Here is a 21,968-nt window from a genome sequence, read left to right as displayed (position 1 = left end):
TATGATCGTCTCTCCCTTTGCTCAGCAGGATCCTGGACTGGAAGTAGAACCTCAGTAAATATATTGTAGACTTACACTGAGTGATGCACAGTGAGAGAGGCACCATTATCCACAATTCACCGGTGAGGTACCCGGAGGATCCTGCTCATGTCCTGACTGCTCCATGCCTAGCGAAGACCAGAGAGAAAGTGAAAAAGTCTTAGCCATGGAACTTCATTTCTAATTGTCTAGGTGACCTTAGTCAGGCACATTATTTCTGCCATCAGTTTTATCATCAGCAAAAGGAAGGTCTAGGCCAGTGATGGCGAACCTATGACACGCGTGTCAGAGGGGACACGCGAACTCATTTTTTTGGTTGATTTTTCTTTGTTAAATGGCATTGAAATATATAAAATAAATATCAACAATATAAATCTTTGTTTTACTATCGTTGCAAATATCAAAAAGTTTCTATGTGTGACACGGCACCAGAGTTAAGTTAGAGTTTTTCAAAATGCTGACACGCCGAGCTCAAAAGGTTCGCCATCACTGGTCTGGGACAAGCTGATTCTTTTTTAGAGGCCTGTCTTGGCCTTGACACAGGGCTCAGGGGCCCGAGCTGGGATCTGTCGGGACCCTTTCTCTGCCATGGATTAACCGTTTGGTTGGCAAAGGCATGTGGCCAGCCCAGGCCCTACAATCTGTCGGGGTTGTCTAGACACCCTCAGGTTTGAAATTGCTGAGAATACACCTCAGGGTCGAGGGCACAGGCTTTAGTCAGGACTGATTTCCTGACTGTTAACTAACTAGAACTTGGGCAAGTCGTTAACCTCTCCAGACCTCAGCTTCATCACCTCTAGAATGGGGATAATAATGATGCCTACCTCACCGGTTGCGATGAGGATTAAAAGACATTGTTAGTACACGTGCCCAGAGACTGGTAATAGTGTTATAATTTCATCATTACGTCATACAAACTGGAAACTGTTCGACCCTCTTCAGCCTAGTGTAGATCGGGTTTCCCTTACCCTCTGTCTGTGTGTCTGTCTGTTATAAATACGGTATTCTCCTTCACTTCCTAGCTTCAGGGCTTTGAACAGTCAAGCAGTATCATTAGTAGATATTGCATCTATGTTTACCCACAGTTCTCAGGTTTTCATCCCAAATCCTATTATTGTGCTGTAGAAGATAGTTTGGTAGGTGGGATAGATGGGAGATATGTCCCTCTAACACTTTCATTCTTGGGGAATAATATAGTATTTTTCCTAATAGTTGGATATAGGAAAATACTACTATATATTTACACACACACACACACACACACACAGTACTTGACAGAATTTCTGAATCAGCAGGCACAACCAGACATTTTTCCGAGAATCTGATTTCTCTGGGAAGCCAATAGATTGATCCTCATTTCTGAAATATTTCCTCCACCACAGGTAATCTTGCTGAGGAACCTGGGGACAGTAAGTGCCCTGTATTTTGAACCAAGGGAGGTCTTAGCCTAGTCCAGTGATGGCGAACCTATGACACGCGTGTCAGAGGTGACACCCGAACTCATTTTTCTGGTTGATTTTTCTTTGTTAAATGGCATTTAAATATATAAAATAAATATCAAAAATATAAATCTTTGTTTTACTATGGTTGCAAATATCAAAAAATTTCTATATGTGACACGGCACCAGAGTAAAGTTAGGGTTTTTCAAAATGCTGACATGCCGAGCTCAAAAGGTTCGCCATCACTGGCCTAGTAGATACTTCACCCTTCATCCTTCATGAAGGATTCAAAAGAGGTAGAAGATTTGGTCCCTGCCCCAAGAAGGAAACAACTTGGCCGGGGAGACAAGATGTGCATAAGTCAAATCACTTGAGAAAGAGGTATTTAAAATACATTAAAAAACAAAAAATCCAGCTCCCATTTCTAGATTTCAAGATGGTCAATCTTGAGTATCCAAGGACAACATCACAGAGGAGATAGGGGTTGTGTGCACCTTGAAGAAGGGAAAGATTGGAATTGGCGAATGAGAGTGACAGAGAGGGCTTCAGGGCCCTGGGAATCATCAAGGTGTGGCCCTGGAGGCAGAAGAGATGGGGGGGTGGGGAGGGCAGTGAGATCCCAGTGTGCCTACCTTGTGAACAGGCAGATGCAGAGCTTCTGGGAAGGGGTGGGGGAGGCAGGGGAAGGAATTGGTCTTCTAGAGCAGGTGTAGGCCTGAGATGGCTGGTGGGGAGGGCAGGGCAGCCCTCGCTGTGAAGGGGGTGTCTGTAATCTTTTCTGCCCCATATTGACTGTTTAATTGGCAGAGGCATGAACCCAGGCTTTTAATTGTAGAATCCTGGGGCTGTTGGCTGTAGATCTGAGGCTTCTGTGTTTAGGGCTGATCATCATTAGCATGCGTGTGAGTTTCCTGTGGCCGCTGTCATACATTACCGCAAATTTAGTGGCTTAAAACAACAGAAATGTATTCTCCCACCGCCGTGGTGGCTACAAGTCTGAAATCAAGGTAGGGGTGGGGCGTGTTCCCTCTGGAAGCTTTCAGGAGGGAGTGTTCTTTGCCTCTTCCAACTTCTGCCGGCTGCTGGCTTCCTTGGCTTGTAGCGGCATCACTTCTGTCTCTGCCTCTGTCTTTACATCACCTTCTCTTCTGTGTATCTTCTCTGCTGTGGTTTTTTTTTTTTTTTTTTTTTTGAGTACTCATCTAAAGATAGGTATTTATTGATTTGAGAGAGAGAGAGAGTGAGAGTGGGAGGGGGGGAGGAGAGAAGGCGGGAGAGAGAGAGAAACATCAATGTGAGAAAGAAACATTGATCAGTTGCCTCCTGGACATAACCCAACTGGGGATTGAACCTGCAACCTTTTGATGTATATGGGCCTGCTCCAACCAACTGAACCATCTAGCCAGGCCTCTGCTGCTTTTTGTTTTGTTTTGTAATTTTTATTATTTTTTATTGAATTTATTGGGTTGGCATTGGTTAATAAAATGATACACGTTTCAAGTGTTCTATAATCTGCTGTTTTTTATAAGGATACTTGCCATCGGATTTAGGGCTAACCTAGGTAATCTAGGGCAATTTCATCCCAAGACACATAACTCGATTACATCTGCAAAAACTCTCTTTCCAAATAAGTAACATTCACAAGTTCCAGGGATTAGGGTGCAGACATATCTTTTGGGGGGCCACCATTTAGCCCATTAGAACATGCTTGCTAAGGAGGAGGAGCATGAAGGAAGGAGACAGAGTGTCCCAAGGGGAGAAGGCACCATGAGGCACGGCTAGGTCCTCTGGTGGAGAGGCGCACACCTATGGCCTGTCACGTGACAATCTTACCTGTCAAACTCTACCTGAGTAGGCACATGTGCTAAGCACTGTGCTCAGCACTTGTGCTGGTATAATAATTATGATAATATGTATTATTCCTTTTAGCTTCACAGCTGACATAATAATTATAATAACACATTTCCTGTTAGCTTCACAGCCAGGGGATGAGGACGGCCTTATCCTCCTGCCTTACAGATATGGGAACAGGAGGTGCCTGAGAACATAGGGACGAGCGACATGCAGGGGAGCTGCTCTGAGCCACCTCGCCCCTTCCAGGCCTGTGCTCTCCCACCACGCTTGTCTGCATTCGTCAGCTTTGGTTGTCCCCAGTGCTCACTCTCTCTGGCTGTCACTCATCCTTAATACAAACAGATGTTCCTGGGAGCAGCATCCTGAGAGGCTGGTGGAGGTGGCTGAGCGACAGATCATTCAGGTTGAGCGGCACCTGCGAGTCAGAGCTCACATGCCGCTGGCAGCCGAGCAGGGAGGTTGAGCTCACTGGATTCAGGGCCAGACTGCCTGCTTCAGAGCCCTGGCTGCGCCCTGACTGCCGTGTGACCCTGCACCAGCCCTTTCAGTGCTCTGTGTCTTGGTTCCCTCATCTGTACGTGGGGGCCACAATAGGACGTACCTTGGGTGTTCTGAATGAGGATTAAATGCGTATATGCGTGTGTGTAAATATATATTACCTGTAAAGCGATCATAATGGTTCTTAGTGCACAGTAAGTGCTATGTGCTGTTTACTTAAAAAACAAACCCGCCAAATAGCAGCCCGTGGGGCTTGCATCAGTGACTCGCTGACAGGGGCTACGTGATACAGCCACCTTAGTGAGGACAGAGAACACTTGGACCATCAAAGCAGTAAGATACCAGGCTGTGCTGAGCATTCAGCTTCGAATGGAGTCCCCTCTCAATGGCTGGTGCCACCTGTGTCCTGGCCAAGGGGCTCTGGACCCCATATCACACTTGGGTACTATAGTGGGCACCACGGCGTCGTAACCGGAGGGTGCAAAGCTGCCTGCCACTGTGACCTTGGCCCTTTCTCGGCCCTTTCTCGCAGCCCTGAGCTTGAGCGGGATCGTGAGGTTGTTACCACGCAGAACACACTCACAGCCTGTTCTTTCTCCTCACAGGGCGATGCTGCTACCAGCTTTCTCAGGGCAGCAAGATCAGGGAACTTGGATAAAGCTTTGGATTACCTGCAGAATGGGGTAGACATTAACACCTGTAACCAGGTAAGTGGGATGGGGACAGGCACGTGGTCTCTGAAGAGTGGCTCTGGCCTGATGCCACTCCCTGAGAGTTTTAATCCGCTTCTATTAACCTTTTCCCGTGGCCTCAAAAATCCCCCAGGGCTTCCTCCTGCTGAAGGCCCTCGCCCGGCTGCTCACATCCCTGCCCCGGGGCAGGGCCCCACGGAGCAGGGCTGATGCCTGAACAGTGTGGGCTGGCCCCGGGCTCCATCCCCTGCCGCCTCTTCCCTTAGAAGTTGCCATTGGTCCCTGCTGTGGCCTTAGAATATGTGGCTTTTGAAAGTGGGCAGGAGGAAGGGCTTTGAAGGATGTTGAGCCAATGGTGACATTACATCTCCTTTGTCAGCAGCAGCCTTTGAGGATTCTCTGCAGGCTGAGAAGGAAGTAGTGATGCGGTCTCGCCCACAGGCTGTTGACAAAGGCGAGACTGGCTCCGTTGAGAACTGATGTGCCAGCTTCTCTGGAGGTTTCTGCTGCTAAGACCCAGAGCCTTGCTTTCTGGAGGGCATGCTGAGGAAACTGAGCCTATGCCGCCGGACTGGCTGGAGGGCAGGGCCAGCCCACGAGGAGGAATTGGCGGAATAGAGAGGAAATAAACCCCTAGCGTGAGAACAGGGTGCGGCTTGGGCTTGAGGATTGGGTGGCATTTGTTTGTTTTTGCCGATTAAGTTGTCCAGGCGCACGTGCTAATGCAGTTTCTAATTTAGAATACATTTACTCACTGTGACTTTTTTCTTTACCATTTAAACCATATAAAAATTGTTTTAAATGATGCTGAAATACACATAACTTAGAATTTACCATCTTAACCATTGTTAGTGTATGGCTGAGTGGCATTAAGTACATTCATATAGTGGTACAACCATCCCCACCCTCCATCCACAGAACTCTTTCATCTTGCAAAACTGAACCTCTGCCACCATTAAGCAGTAGCACCCTATTCCTGCCTCTCCCCAGCCCCTGGCAACCAGTCTACTGTCTATCTATGAGCCTGACTTCTCTAGGCACCTCATATAAGTGGAGACATGCAGTATTTGTCCTTGTGCGACTGGCTTATTTCAGGTAGCATGATGCCCTCCAGGTTCATCCATGGGGCAGTGGGCTGGATGACTTTTACAGGCCAGTGGGGAAATGCCCGGAACGCAGGTTCACTTTTCCACTGGCATGTGCCTCTGCCCTTCCCCCCCCCCCCCCCCCCCCCCCCCCCGGCCAGACCGTCCCCTCCCTCTGGCTTAAAATGCAGAATACCACTTGCTTTCTCTTCCCGGGCCAAGACCCCATTGGGATTCAGTTGGTCTCCTGTGGAAATTCACAGCTAAAAATCAGAGGGGATGGAGCGGGTGGTGTGTGATGGGAAACAGAAGTAGGTGTGTGGTAGGAGGCGGAGGCCCCTGGCAGTGAACTTCAGAGGGGAGGTGAAGCGTGTGGACTGCACTTCAGGTCGAAAACTGGATGAGGATGGGGGAAGCCCTCCTCCTCTTCTTTTGTCCCTCTGTCCAAATATACAACATGGACCGAAGGACATTCCTCACCAACCATGCAGAGCTGAAGGTTGGCCTTTGGAGAGCAGACTGAAACTCCGAAGCCATTTCTTTCGTGGGAAGAGGCGGTAAGAGTCAATCAAGTACGGGGCAGAGTGAGAGTCCCAGAGTGACTCAGGGAGGCATCCCAGGGACCCCTTGGACAGTACCCCAGAAGCAGCTGGAGGTCCTGTTGTCCCCACCCAGCCCTGCCCCCACCAGGGGAGGGAGTTGGTCTCTCTCCCCAGGGGGATGCGTTTCTGGTGCCAGAGGCCAGGCCTGAGGCTGCCTCCGTTCAGCTCAGAGCTGTAGAGACCCAGTGCACCTCCTCTGCAGTGCAGTTTCCGGCCGGGGAGCTCCGAGCCTCAGAGGCCTTCCAAGGGTTAAGATGCCAGCTCTCAAAGGAATCCATTTAGCAGAAATGGGGACAACCGAATGCTCATAAGCCTTGAGCCAGGGCTCATTTTCGGTGTGAAATTGGGAGATTTTGATGACACCCGAGCAAAGGCTTTGTCCTGATTGGCCTTCCGTGGGTGAGCCCTGAGCATAGCTGGCTTGTCCCTCTGCCTGCCGTCTCTCCTGAGAGCACTTCAGGGCAACCAGGCATTATTTGCACTTTATTGACACCACTTCCTATCGATCGATCGGCTCGGTGCCAGTGACAGGTCACGCTTGGCCCTGCTAGAGACTGAGGGGAGGCTCTGGCCTCAGACTGGAGACTGCAGTCCTGGCTCAGACCAGCCTTTTCTCTCAAAGAGCAGAAGGTGCGAGCAAGGCAGTGAAGGTCAGAGGGAGTAAAAGGAAGCTTTCGCCCTAGTGCAGAGCCCCTGGCTGCTGGCTTAGTCCCGGCTCCCCAGATCCTGGCCCTGTTGGTCTTTGTCCAGTTCCGTGACTGTGCAGGGGCAGGGAGCTGCAGATGGGCTGCCCCCGGGGACTGCCAGCATTGCCCGAGCCTCATTCTGGTTTCACAGGGCATTATGGCTTTTGCTCTTGAGTGGAGAGTATGGGTAATATGGGGGAAGGACTATAGCAGCTGAACTTATGCCCTCATTAAACACATTAGTGCACCCATCGGGACAGTGCTGCTGCTGGGTAATGTTCACAGGGCTCGCATCCTAATGGCTCCAGTGCCTTCTACTCTTTAAAAACATCCACTCTTTAAAAACATCCACTCATTGTTTTGGGAAGATAAAAACAGGCTCTTGTCCTGGGGCCATGGCTTGAGAATGTGTTTTGCTTGAATCTTTTGAGCTGGTGGACTGTGACAGCAGCAATACAGCAAATGCTGATCCTTATATAAGTAACACACTTTCAAATAGTATGTTTTGTGGAAAGAATGTATGCTGCTTGCCATAATAGGAAGTAATTACTCTAAGTGTGTGAAAAGAGGAACTCGGCTTATATAAGAGACATCTGAATATTCAGGGCAGTTTCCTTATTGCATAGATTGTGTCTACTCATTTTTATGATCATCATCATTATTATACTTAGAAAAAAGAACAAGTTCACACATAAGGACACACATGCGCACATGCACGCGCCAAGATCTTTACATGAATGCTGGGTTCTTGCATTTATTCAAGCATTGCTCACGCTTTAGACCCATTGTCTTCAGCCAGTGTCTTCCTGTACATTTCCACCTGATATGGAGTGCTGAGCTTTAGAGATTTCATAGTAAAAAAAAAAAAAGTCCTGTCTTCATCTTCTTTGAACTGTAGTCCATTGGCAATGAGAACTATCAATCAAATACCCACATGAATAGATATGCAAACCAAACTATATTAGGCACCGTGAAGGAAAGGCATAGGATTTTATGGGACTATATGAGAGAGACTTGACCTAGAGATGGAGGTCAGAGAAGGCTGTTGTGTGGAAGAGATAGTTGAGCTAAGGGATGAGTAGGGGTGAGTGAGGTGAAGAAAGGGAAGAACATTCCAATCATAGAGAATAGCCTGTCTCTACATCCCTGAGGCAGGGGAAAACTCGGAGAGTTTCAGGAAGGCCAAAGTGGCGGCAGTGCAAAGAGCAAGAAGGACCAGCAAGGTCGGAGAGTGCGGTTGGGATTGTGCTGGACCTTATATTCCAGGCAGGGGCACTCATCACAACAGTCTACAACGGGGACAGTGTGCCCCAGGGCCCAAGCAGTGTGTGTGTGCTTGTTTGTGTGCATTCTGTTAATCCTGTAGCTGCTGACTGAGAGGAAAGAGCTGCCGGAGGGGACAGAGCAGCAGCAGTGAGGGCAACTTAAGAGCTTGAGGCAATGGCTATTGACCAAGAGGAATGGAGGTATTTCAGCATTTAACAACCTGTACAGCCGTGTGGGCATGTACTGGCAGAATAGCCACCCCGCTTACAGATGTTCACAATTCTGACCTTTATCCTAAGAGCAGAGGGAAGGGAACCACAGACTCAAGCAGAGGAGTGACGTGATAGGAGGTGTGCTTTAAAGGACCACACTGGCTACTGTGCAGAAGGCATATGGAGGGGCCCAGAGGTGGATATGGGGGAGCCAGTTATGAGACTCTTACACTAGCCTGGGAGAGAAGTGTTGGTAGCTTGCATAAAGATTGTGAGTGTGGAGATGGAACAAGGTGAAGAGTCTCAGTGAGGAATTGGAGGCGGGAGGGCAGGGAAGGAGCCTGTGGGGACGACTTCTGAGAGGTCTGGCTTATTGAGAGGTGGAAGCATCATTCACTGAGACCAGGAACACTGGGGGGAGAGGGGGGACCCAGTGTGTGGAAACGCGGTAAGGGGATAAGAACAGGGTTGTGTGGAGGTTCTCCTAAGGAGTCTTTGGGGCATTGACGTGAAGACTGCTATATAGTAAGCAATGGGATATTTGAGCCTGGAATAGATAAAGATAGAGATTTGGAAGTCGTTCAGCATTCGAGGAAGTCAAATGCTGGCGTTGGCTGATGAAAGCTGGGATGAGAGCATGTTGAATATAATCCCACCAGTGCCTTTGTGGGATCATTCCATATGTATTTATTAAACACCTACTCTGTGCCAGGTACTATTCCAAGCCCTGAGCAAGACAGACAAAATAGACCAAGTCTGTGCTCTCGTGGCAGTTATATGCTGGTAAAGAAGACAGACATAACCAAGAAAATGAACAAATGTATGTCAGCTAATGAGAAGTACCATGGAGGAGAAAGGGATTTTAGATGGGGTGGTTAAGGAAGGTCTCTCTAAGGGCACGACTTCTGAGAGACCAAGAGGAGCAAATAAGATGAAGTGGTTTCTGGGGGAAAGCATTCCTGGAAGAGGGGAAGCATGTGCAAAGGCTCTGGGGGCAGGAGTAAGCTTGGTTTGTTTGGGGAACAGCAAGAAGGACAGTGTGGCTGCAGTGGAGTGATTCAGGGGAAAAGTGGTGGGCACGGAGATGGGAGAAATTTTCAGGGCCAAATCTTGAAGGACTTACGGGCCATAGTGAAGACTTGGATTCCACTATAAGGGTGATGGAAAGCCATTGGAAGGTTTTACACAAGAGATGTTCAATCTGATGTAGGTTTTTAAATGATCACCCCAGTGCTGTGTGGAGAATAGACTTGGTGCACTGGCACAGAAGCAGGGAGACTGGCCAGGAGGCTGAGGCAGTAGACCAGGTAGATCCAAGTGATGGCTTTGAGTAAGTAGGGACACTGGAGGTGGTGAAGCCAGACTTGCCTCCCTGGGTTTGCTGTGTTGTTGCCCTGGCTACGGTGGTCTCAGCACACACAACACAAGGCTGTGTAGGGGCCAGGGGCTCGCTACTCAGCCTGAGGCCATGTCATTCTTGCCACTGCAAGAACCAAGTACAATGGGATGATTCGTTCAAATCTCAGCTCAGAATCCATTGTGAAGACATATCTGATCCCCAGAGCCTGGAGGAATCTCTGCCTTTGCAATTGATTAGCATCTCTCTTGCAGCTCAGTGCAGCATGGTAATGTTGAACACATCTTACCTGTCCTAGTAGATGCGAAACCATCTGAGAGTGAAGTCCATGACTGCCTATTCCTTATGGCACCCAGGTTAGATCTCTACGTGCTCAATATTTGTTTGAATAAATGGCTACATAATTATGCACATTCTAATATCAACTTCATATGTTCCATTTCCAGAATTATTGCTGGATTACTTAATCAAATCAAAATATTTTTATGGAGGCCATAGCAATTTAAAAGATACTTTCTGCAGTGAGCTAATTGATCTTACACATTTACCAGTTAGCCCCCCATAAAAAGAAAACAAGAGGAGAATGCTCAGGGCCTCTGTTCTCCTGAACTCCTAGAAATATGGGGTCAAATTAGATGCTTCACTGGGAACCACCAGCTATAACTCCAGGGGCAAAAAAACCTCATTATTTTAGTTTTCTGTTCTATTCTTATAATGCTAGCAAACACAGGCTCACTTGGCCTTCCTCATAAGAATGTTATTTGAGGCTCCAGGAGAAAATTCATGCCAAAAAGAGAAGCCCTGTTGTCTGCAGTGTTGGCATCAGGCGAGCCTTTGGAGCATTCCAGGCTCCTCCATCCCTATAGCCTGTCTTATTCTCTCCATAGTACTTATTGCTACCCAACTTAGGATGCATCTGTGTGCCTCTCCATTTTTCTGCATCTTTTCCCACTAAAATGTAGGCACCTCAAGGGGAAAGGACTTTATTTCATTCAATGCTCTTTTTCAGGATTCTGCCTGGCACATAGTAGGTGCGCATCAATTCAGTCAGTAGATGTTAAGCCTCCCGTAACCACCAATGCTTAGAGTTTATGTACTTGACGCGTAGCCCATGGAGGATTGCTCTAAGCACCACCACTTTTAGGAGTGTTGTGAAATAGTCATTCATAGGATAATGACTCTGTGGTTCTGATTCTGGCACTAGCCCCACTCGTCGAGTGTGTGGCAATATTTGCTGCAGTATCCAGAAGCTCGAGCATCTGAATATTCACAAAAACAGAAACCACTTCCAATGCTAAAACACAGCCAGTGAAAGCATGCAAAGCCATGCTTGTCCCACTGACGTTCCCTGAGTTCCCACCATGTACATTTCACGTGCCCCCATCACTGCTGGGTACTTGTTTATCTTGAAGGTACAGGGGTTTAGGCATTTCTAATAAATGGAGCACCTGTAGCAATAGTTTCTGCTGCAGAGTAATCTTTTCTACAGAAACCAAATGCCAAGTCTTTTGAGCAGGATTCCTGGGGCTCTGGTGATTGTGATAATTGCTCCCTTTCCAAATTATAGAATCTTAGCGCTTAGAGGTCATGGCATTCAAGTCTCTCATTGTGTGTCTCAGAAAGCTGAGGTCTAGAGGTTACTTCTGAGTATCATCTGAGCTTTATGACTCTAGATTTGATGAGATGGGCTTGAGAAGACCACCTAAACTTCCTCTGCTCATTTATTTATTCCACAAACATGTGTGGGGCACTTACAAGGACCGAAGCACCTTGCTAGAGACTAAATTCATTTATCCCCTGCTCTCAAAGAACTCAGAGGTAGTGAAAGAAGTCCAGCTTGTACATAGAAGGTTACAAACTCAGTGTTGTAAGTGCCATGCAGAACAAGCACAGAGAATGTTTTCATTCATTTATCCATTGATTCAACAAATATTTATTAAGCTGCTCGAATATGCCATGTACTGGCTGCTCAAAGCTGAGTGAGTCCCAGTGCCTGCTCTCACGTTGCTTCTGGTCTGGGGTTAGTGGCTAAAATACTGATATCGCAGAGAAGGGTTTTGAAGGAAGAGTAGGGGTTTGCTGGGTGGAGAATTGGGGAAAGGAAAATGCAGCAGAAGGAATAGATTGTACAAAGGCAGGAGCAGTAAAGGTCACAGACAGCAAAGTAGGGGTAAATGGAATGAAAAGGGGTGAGGATGAAAGGCTACAAAGGTTATGTCAAGGTCAGTGTAGATAGAGAACCTGTTACTTTTCTCTGTCATCTTCTTTCTCTTGGGAACTATTGACAGTTGTAGAAAAGGCATTCAACTACATAGTTCCCTAATTTTACCTTATATTAAGCCTTCCTAATATAATATGTTAATGCTAAGCCCTCACTTACTCCCTTCCAGAGGCTCTGGGGCAGCAATGAAGGAGAGAGAAGAGTATATTATTGAAATCCCTCCCCACCATGGGAAAGTGGTGGTCCATGGTGGGCAGTTAAACAAGAGAAGCAAATAGATGCCCATGTCTGATACCATGGGTTCTTCTGAAGTTCTTACCAGAAAAGGTATTAGTGAAAAAGTTGGAACTTAAAAATCTCCATCTCCTGAATTATTTTAAATAGGCAAATTACTTCTGCATTTCAGCAGAAACAAACTGATGTTCATCTTGCTAGTTATAATGGCCAATTTACAGTTTTAAAGTAAGTTGATTACTTGTCATGAGTCAGAGTGTTTAATAATCACAGATTCCATTTCTACAGTATCTCTGCTTTCCTGAGCCTTTCCCTGGGCACGACCACCTTTAGTGCTCACGTCACCCTGTGAGGTGGACAGAGCAGAAGCAGGACAAGTGAGGCCAGTGAGACTCAGAGAGGCGCAGAGCTGAAGAGTCTTCCTGAACTAGAGTCTGTGTCTGGGTCTCCCAGCCCGAGTCTCTCCACTGCACCCTACAGGTGGACTTGGGACTTGCAGCAGAGCCCTTGAGTCCCCTGAGCCACCTTCCTTGAATTGTTTTCCTTTCCCCTTCCTTCTTGGTGAAGGAGGAGTTAAATGACCAATTCAGTTATGTGAAGATGCCCGTTTGTAATGACAATGGGACATCTCTGGGATCCTAGGATTGAGGAAAAGAGTGAAGAGCATCATCAAGAACAATCTGGAAAACACTGCAAGGAAAAGTGCATGCCCCCACATCCCCCCTCCACACACACACACACACACACACACACACACACACACACACACACTCCCCTTTAAGGTTTGATTGCTGTGAATTTACAGTGTGGAGACCTGATGTGATATGCCTCCTCCTGGGAGACTAAGAAAGAAGATCGTGCTGTGTGTGTGTGTGTGTCAGGCTGTACGAATGTGCATTCAGTTCTGCAGAGTCCTATGGACCATGCACTGTGTGCCAGGCCCCATGCTAGGACCGAAGCTACAAAGGCGAGATAATAGAACCTCAGAAATCCTACCCATTGAAAGACACAGACACAAGAGCAGATAGATGCAATTCCACTTAATAAGGGGCCTTGCTAGAGTTCTCGTCGAGTGTCATGGGAACATGGTCGAGAGAACAGTTCGCTTTTGGGGGCTGGAAATAGGGTATGGCGTGCCGAAGAGAGAGGGCAGGACAAGTCACAGAGAACAAGGACATTTGATCTGGGCCTTGGAGGAAGAGTTGCCTCGCTGGTTTTTAGAGGAAATGTTAAACCCAGTGCCTACTCTTTTTGGTCGGAATGGACCATGCATGTACGTTTGCCTGGGATTATTTCCATCTGATTGTGAATTCCTTGATATAATTTTTTTGTCATTTTTGACAATCATGTCCCTGATCTTAATTGTTTTGTGATTTTTTTTATTTAACAACAAAATTAATGAATGGTGGTTATTTAAAAGTGCATACTATACAGAAATACATAGTTTTCTGTAAGTCTTAAGTCTTCTCCTGTACCCCAACTCTCTGTGAACAGCTGGGTGTGAACCTTGTCAGATCTTTTTCTGTGCATCTCTACATGCATATCTTAATTGCTTTCTGGGAGCCGTTACATAGTTTTATTCTGGAATTGTGGAATGAAGAGGAAGCTAGGAGACAGAGCAGTTCTAATGTTTTGAAGATACAAAGATTGAGGCCCGGGGAGGTGAAGTGAGGAGGACTGGTGGGGAGGACAGTGTAAAGGCCTCGATTCCTTACCTACTGTACTTTTCCCCGAACCCCACTGCCCTGCTTCTGAAGGTCTGGCTCCTTTTCTCTTTTTAGAGGAATGCCAAGATCTCGGACATAGAAACTGTTTCTAGTCCATAGGAGATATTCTTAGCTGCTGAGCTGAATTTCAAAGTCCCGTTCTCTCATTAACTTGAGCTCACACTTCCTCCTCCAGTCTCCCAGAGGGCCCCGAGCCCTGCAGCTGATCTGCTCTGAGCCCTGGCACTTCGCAGAGCGTGGAGGCTGTGTAGGTTTTTTAACTGAGAGTAGAGAGGTGATCTGGGGTTGATTCATCTCCTTGCACAGCTCTGGAATAGTTGTGGGTTCCTTTCTTTTTTTAAAAATAGATAATGAAAAGGATTAGCGTGTCTTTCCTCCTCATAAAAATATCTAGTAAACTATGAGTCTTCAGAGCTACCTGGATGGGCCTAAATTTAGATCGCAATAAAACAAAGGAGGGGAAGTGCTTGGATCCGGTCTTGTTCCGTTCCATCTGCATCACCTCTTTCTTTCCGAGTTCGTCCTTTCCTCTCTGTTTCTGCTCTTGTTCTGCTTTCCCCATCCCTGGATAAGGGGCAGGTTGGCAAAGGAGATAAGGTGTCCTTTTCCGCCAGGGTTATGCCAGTTGCTCCAGTCCGTCTGGCTTCTGATCCATTAGCTCCCAGAATCATGTATCTTTAGCAGACCTAGCCCACCAAGCAGTGTCTGCGGAGCCAGCCGTATCTGGGTGAGAAAGAGGCTGCAGGTGGGATGGCCCTGCAGAACCCGACACCTGTCCTCCCAGAGAGGCTTCCCCATCAGCTGGTTCCCACGTGGGGCTGCAGGCTGCTCTTCTGTCATCGTTTGGTGGCACTCCAGGGTTTTCATCCTGGAATAATCTCTGAACTCTGGTAAGGCTTGCACCTCTCCATTAGACATGAGGCATGTCTGCTCAGCTCCTCACATTGGCTCTGAGTCGTGAGACATGCAGAAACCCTGACGGCCACCCGTCCTCTACTGCCCTAGCCCAGTGGTCAGCAAACTCATTAGTCAACAGAGCCAAATATGAACAGTACTTCTTCAAAATAGACTCGCCCAGACCGAAAACCGATTTCTGTGCATGGGCCACGAAGTTTCAATCGCACTGTACGCGCGCCCGCTGGTAGTATTTTGTGGAAGAGCCACACTCAAGGGGCCAAAGAGCCGCATGTGGCTCGCGAGCTGCAGTTTGCCGACCACGGCCCTCACCAGAGACCAGAGTTACACCCTGCCTCTGCTTCTTCCTCTACCACTCTCTCCTACCTCCACTTTCTTCTTTAAAAATTTAATTAGTTTTGAACATATAAAAAATGTTGCAAGAACAGTACAAAGAACTCCCACACTTCTTTCACCCAGGTTCTCTGTTACCATTTTACTGCATTTGTTCTATCCTCTCTCTCTCTCTCTCATCTATCTATTACCTATCTATAATATATACTATATATGATGTAATTCCCCATCACCCTAAACATTTCAGTGTGCACCACCCAAAAGTAAGGACACTTTCCCACATAACTATCCTACTAGCCTTCCGATCAGGAAATCAACATTGATTAGCACAACCATCCACAGACTCCATTAACATTTGCCAACTGTCCCAACAATGAGAGATTGTTCTCCCTCTCCCTCCCTTCCCCTCTCCCTCTCTCCCTCGCTTCATCCTTTCCCCTTCATTCTTCCTCCTTAAATTCTCCTTCTATCATCTCTATCTCTATCTCTATCTCTATCTCTATCTCTATCTCTATCTCTATCTCTATCTCTATCTCTATCTCTATCTCTATCATCTCTATCTCTATCTCTATTTTCTCCATCTCTATCTCTATCCTTTTCTCTATCTCCATCTCCATCTCTAATCCTCTCTGTTCCAGGAGTCTATCTAGAACACACTGTACTCAGTTGTCATGTCTCATTAGTTTCCTTCAATATGAAACACTTCCTCAGCCTTTGCCTGGTTCTCATGTTTATGACAGTCTTCCATTCCATAATTTGAACCCCAGCTGTGTCTGCTGATGTTTCCTTATGACCCAACTAAGGCAGTGCATTTCTGGTAGGAATACCCCAGAAATTATGCTCCCTTTCTACCCCTCCTGATATTAACCCCGATCACCTAGTGCAGTGGTCGGCAAACTCATTAGTCAACAGAGCCAAATATCAACAGTACAACGATTGAAATTTCTTTTGAGAGCCAAATTTTTTAAACTTAAACTATATAGGTAGATACATTGTTATTAACTTAATTAGGGTACTCCTAAGGCTTAGGAAGAGCCACACTCAAGGGGCCAAAGAGCCGCATGTGGCTCGAGAGCTGCAGTTTGCCGACCACGGACCTAGTGAAGTTGGTGTCTACCAAGTTTTTCTACTACACAATTATTGATTTTTTTTTCCCTTTGTAGTTTATCAGTATTTTGTTGGGGTGTGTGTGTATGTGTGTGGGGGGGAATATTCTGATGTAATGCCAATACCCTGTTCCTCATCAAATTCCCAGCCACCTGCCTTGGCATACATTTGTCTTCTACCTGTATTAACTACCACTATGAGATTCCAAAGAGTGAGTCTCCATCTCTGTCATTTATTCTACATTTATTAGCTGGCATTCTACTAAAGGATAAGCTTTTCCTCCTCCCTCATTGATTCGTTGTGGGTTATATCCCCCCCATTATATATTTCTACCTGTGCAGAGTCATGGGTTTTTACTTTATTTGATGGGTAGTAATCTCATATGCTAATTTTTCATTTTGATGTTCAAAGCTTAATTAAGCCAATAGGAGCCCTTTCAATCATCTGGCTTCTTTGTTCTTCGATATGTCTTCAGCATTCTTGGAGCGTGTTCTTACTTTTTGGCACAAGTTGTCCCAGGGCCATTTTGTACTTTCCCTGCCCCGACCCTGGACCAGCCATTTTACCAAGGTTCCTTTCAGTGGAGGATGATATTTAGACACCAAAATATGGTCACTTGATGTGCCCATTGCTGCCGGTTGCTGCATGTGCCTGAGTGTATGCACACATCTGTAACTATTTCTACATCTATCTAGGCACATGCATTTTAAACATCCATGACAACATGCCAATACTTCCCATTCTTGTCTGACACCTCAGAGTTATGTCTTTCCAAGTTTGTGAGTCCCTACGAACAGTGAGAAACATGATTCCTACTAATTCGCATCATCCTCTACATATTTATTTACAATATCCAAACCACATCGGAGTAGCCCTCCTCTTTCTCACACACCAGACGTACTTCTGCCCCAGCCTCTGCAGGGAACACCCTGGTTCACAGCCCTGCTTCCTCAGATGCCCACATCCCTGAGCTGGGAGGGAAAGGGAGTGAAGGGAAGGAAGAGAGGGGAAGGTGGAAAACTCTCATTCACTTTTGATTTCATTTCTGTTTTGGCTGAAAATTTAGTGCAGGCAATTTGGGGAAAGAAATCAAAATTTATATTGTTGTAGTAGTGTTTTTGCTAGCTGCTTAATTCATTTCCTCATCTAGTCATCCCACAGTGATGGTCACTCCCTCTTTCCTTTCTCATCATCTCTTGTTTGTTCATCATCTCCTCTGCCTTCCTTGGTTTCCATGGTCTTTGCCTTTTTTATTCCCTTATTTTTTCTCTCTTTTCCATCAATTTCAGGATTTGAAAGGATTCAGAATCCTTTCAATTCTTTTTTTTTCTCTTCATAAACTGTGCTTAATTCTTATTTGCTATTCTGTTTCAGGGCTGTATATAATTGCAAATATATAATGTAAGTGATGTTGCTTCACAAATAGAAACCAATAATAGAGCAAAGCTAGAGGTCACAAATGTATGGGCTGGTTGGTACTTGGGGAATTAAATGTCCATAACATCCTATATAATAAAAGGCTAAAATGCAAATCGACAGAATGGTGGAATGACCAGTCAGTGTATGATGTGCATTGACCACCAGGAGGCAAACGCTCAAGCCGGGGCTCATGGCTGTTGAGCGCAGTGGCAGTGGCGGGAGCCCCTCTTGCCTCTGTGGCAGTGCTAAGGACCCCTTGGGGGGTGTCCACCTGCCGGCTTAGGCCGGCTCCCTGCGGGGTCCTGGACTGCGAGAGGATGCAGGCCAGTCTGAGAGACCCCCTCCCCAGTGCATGAATGTCATGCACCAGGCCTCTAGTAGAATATAATACTTATCTTCTCTCAACAGATATAACAAACAAAAGAGAATCCAGATTGAATAGCAAAGTGGGAGATTAAATATAAAAACCTACACATTTCCACATATACATCCTCGATCTTCTGATTGGTTCTTTACTGACCACACGGGTAAAGTGAAGTGTGGCATGAAGGCAAAGTTACCTCTCTTTGTTCACTCTTGGGTCCTCAGACTTCTTGGCTTTCTCTGCTACTGCTCTTGACATATTCTTTCCAGGACTCTAGTCCTTTCCTTATCCTTTAAAACACGTTTTCCAGTGCTCCATTGCCTCTGAGACTGGCTAGATAGCAGCCAACTAATCTGAGAAACTGAACCAGTAACATGGTAGTTTATGAATAAAAAGGTCATACTTTCTAATACTACATTAGCACATTACCCTCTGGAAATGCACTGCTTAACTCAAAGAAAGGAGGTGGCGGACTGAAATAATGAGTGTCAGGGGTGTGGGGTGGGAGGGGGCAGGTGAGCCTTGAGGTCCTCGGGACACAGTGTGAGGCTGCCAGTCCATGGAGGCTGTATTTGCAGGTAAAAATAAGTGCCTGTGAGAATAGCAATGCAAGGGCTGTGTGTCTGCCCAAGAATGTAACCATCAGCTTTTGAAATGTTCTTTCAATTTTGAAAGAGATGTAGGATCTTAGGGTACCACATCCTTTCTATTTGAAACTGTCCTCTGCTGTGGACAGGATAAGAGTTAAATTTCCTATGACATTCTACTGTATTTGTACATTTAGAAATCAATTAGTGTAATTGGGGCAATCAGGGACGCGAAACAGAAGAATGATTTGCTGAGAACAAATGCCTGGAATTGTGTATTTTGCCAGTGGAATTTCTCACAGTTGGTACAAGAAAATACTCCAAATTAAATCATTCAGGCTGAATATGACTTTTTTCTTCTTTTGAAAAATGTTAAAACAAACACCGCCTGGCTGAGATCTCCTCCAACTCCCACCACACAGATTGCTTCTCAGACAAAATCCTCTAAATTGACATTTTACCTGAAAAAGAACAAAGGCGGATGAAAAATTCTAGGTGTGTGTGCTTGGCATGAATATTTTTGCCAAAAAAAAAAAAAAGGAACCTTAAAGGATTGTCCGCTGTATTAGAACCATGTGGAATGGGATCATGTGGGGCTAGTGAGCCTCAGAGGCTCAGTATAAGGAGCATGTAGGAGGTAAAAAGCTTCCAAGAACATTGCTCCCACCCTACCAATGAGAAAAGGCTGGACGTTGTACTAAATTATAATTTTTCCTGGTCAGCCAAGTTAACTGGAATCCAAGGAGGGACAAGAAGTCCCTCCAAGGAGAGGGCCACAGTTTCATCTTTGGCAGAGAATAGAAGAAAGAGGTGGAGACCGTACAAGCTAAAATCAAAACAAATTCTTAGAGGCCAAATGTGGTCCAGTGTGTCTGTGACAAGATTTTCTCCACAGGCCTCCATGAGGTGCTCATGAGAAATATAGGGATAAGTTAGGATACCAGACTGTGGAGGCGAGAGGCGAGAGGCGAGAGGCGTGCATGTGTGTGTGTGTGTGTGTGTGTGTGTGTGTGTGTGAATAACAGACAAAGCTTTGCCCACTTCTCTAGACTCTTCCTTCATGTGAAGCAAAAGCACACCCTCTCACCTTCAGACCACAGGCAAAAATTCGTTCTCCATGGGATGGAATAGAAACAAACTCCTCTGCCTTGGGGAAGGGAGGAAACAGTCCTGCCCCAGGTCACAGGCAGAGATCCAGGGCTGCCCAGGGAAAGGTAGAGGCAAAACCCTCTACTCCTGGGCAAGGGCAGGAAACAATCCTGGACCAGGATTCTACATTAACAAGGAGACCTTATTCCTCTGTTATTACTGGAGGGAGAGCAATCAACTTCCACACAAGACCAAGTGTAGATATAAGGGGAAGGAATGCTAAAACAAATAAAAATAATCCAAATTCCAGGCACACAGCCTGCCTGACTGAAGCTGGACCAGGATTAAAAGGAACTTCTGTACCCCCTCACATCTCAGCATCTTGTTATAAGGAAGAGCATGCCCCTGCTGGGAGAGGGGTGAGAACAGAGAGAAAGACCCCATTTTGAGGCACAGGCGTGCAGAGATAGCTGGAAGCTGAGGGGAGATTGAGAAAACAGAAAAACCCTGTCACCCAGCTCCTCCTCTAAGCTCAAGGTAACAGCAGCCTACTTCTAGAGGAATTTGAAGACTGTGGTATACCGAAGGTAATAACAAAATCCAGACCTAGGTCAGCTCTTGATTAGATTGATTCAGCTCCCCCATCCCCACCCACCCCCTGCTGGACTAAAACTTCACAAAGGAAGAGGCATGTCCATTTCTATGCATGAATGCTATTTACTTCAGTGTCTGTTGCTCTTTCTGCACATAATGTCTGGCACGCAATTAAAAATTACAACACACACATAATACAAAAAAATTATTGTCAAGAGACAAAACAATCAATAGAACCAGACTCAGAGATGACCTAGATACTGGAACTATGAGATGGACTTTAAAATAACTGGGATTCATATGTTAAAGTATATAATGGGGAAAAGGGGCAACATTCATGAACAGATGGGGAATTTCAGAAGAGAAATAAAAACTATAAGAAAGAGTCAAACAAATTGCTGGAACTAAAATAAAACGACTTTCTTGGCGATGAGGAATTTCTTCAACAAGCTCATAGCAGAGGAAAGAATCAAAGAATTTGAAAATAAGTCAATATAAATTATCAAGACTGAAACAAAATATAAAAAAGAGTGGGGAAAGAAAAGTAGACCAGAGCAGCCAAGAACTGTGGGACACTATCAGCTAGTCTCCTGTCTGTAACTGGAGACCCAGAGGAGGCATCTTTAGGAAGAGGAATCTGACAAGCTGGTGTTTTTCTGAGAAAGGCATGTGGTTAAAAAATGGCCACAAGTAATTTTCACTTTGCTCCCCTGCTTCCAATTTAGCTGAAGCATTTACTCTCATATTCCTCTACCTCCTTCTTGCTTATCCTCCAGTTATTTGGGGGAAGATATGTGTGGTTCCATGCTCCCCTGGCCCCTGTCAGCCGTCTGTCTGCCATTTGCCGTCAAGAGGAATGGCTGTGAAGATTATATAGTGTAGATAAAAAGATACAAAGCAAGACTCAGCAGCCTGCCTTTTAGCAAACAACTTAATTTAACTAAAACAAGACACACCGATCCTGGCTTTGAAGGGGTGGTATAGTTCATCTTCTGTTTATCGTTATAGCTAAGAGCAAATAGCTCACAGAGCTTGCACCCCTTTACCCCTTCTTATTTTAGCAATAAAAAAAACCAGCTTAAAAAATAAAGCATTAAATATAGTATTTATCCACGAAACACTCCTTTGGTACCATAAGTGGTCTCCTGTGTAGACCAGCTATGCATCTAATAAGATAATTGTACAAGCTCCTTTGTGTACATGTGCAGTATGTTAGTTTCCAGGCATTCTGTGGTATGGGCTACTGGATGGTGGCCAGCCAGCTTCCTGCTGAGGCCAGTTGCTCGAGAAAACTCGCTACAGTAGGTTGGGATGCTTTGCATCCCTTGAATTCAGATGCTTCCTGGAAGAAAGAGGAAGGCACTTGATGAGGCTGGAAGTATAGTTCCTAAAATTTACCCAGTGGGTTTAGAATCTGAACTCAGGCATGGCTTCCCATGTTGCCATTGTTAATGAACTTGCAGCCCTGGCTGTGCAGAGGCTGCCTTGTACAGCCTCCGCCAAGCTTTGCCGAGCTCCTTGACAGAGCAGCTTCTTTCTCCTCTGTGCGACTTCTAGGCTTATGCGTGCCATTTGGGGCATTTTCACATGATTTTGCGTTTATTTTTAATGCATCTGTTTCCTCTACTAAAGTGAGTTCTTTAAAGC

At 46.0% G+C, this 21,968-nt stretch overlaps 1 protein-coding gene across 8 annotated transcripts in view; it reads left to right on the top strand.

Moving 5' to 3' along the window:
- ANK1 (ankyrin 1) overlaps positions 1-21,968 on the top strand; it is a 135,347-nt gene that overhangs the window by 31,018 nt on the left and 82,361 nt on the right. For 6 of the 8 annotated variants that reach the window (XR_004965727.1, XM_036297068.1, XM_036297066.1 and 3 more), the window contains exons 2-3: positions 26-122; positions 4,437-4,538. Coding sequence is in view for 7 of the 8 variants with exons in the window: in XM_036297068.1 (XP_036152961.1) it covers positions 84-122; positions 4,437-4,538 (141 nt within the window). In the remaining variant the exon portion in view is untranslated. The remainder of the gene's footprint in view (positions 1-25; positions 123-4,436; positions 4,539-21,968) is intronic. The other 2 variants (XM_036297062.1, XM_036297061.1) reach the window with 1 other exon arrangement.

This window comes from Myotis myotis, unplaced genomic scaffold (genome assembly GCF_014108235.1).
Source record: "Myotis myotis isolate mMyoMyo1 unplaced genomic scaffold, mMyoMyo1.p scaffold_m19_p_3, whole genome shotgun sequence".
In the NCBI taxonomy this organism is placed as follows: Eukaryota; Metazoa; Chordata; class Mammalia; order Chiroptera; family Vespertilionidae; genus Myotis; species Myotis myotis.
The sequence above is the reverse complement of the archived record's forward strand: the minus strand, read 5'-3'. Positions and strand labels throughout refer to the sequence as shown.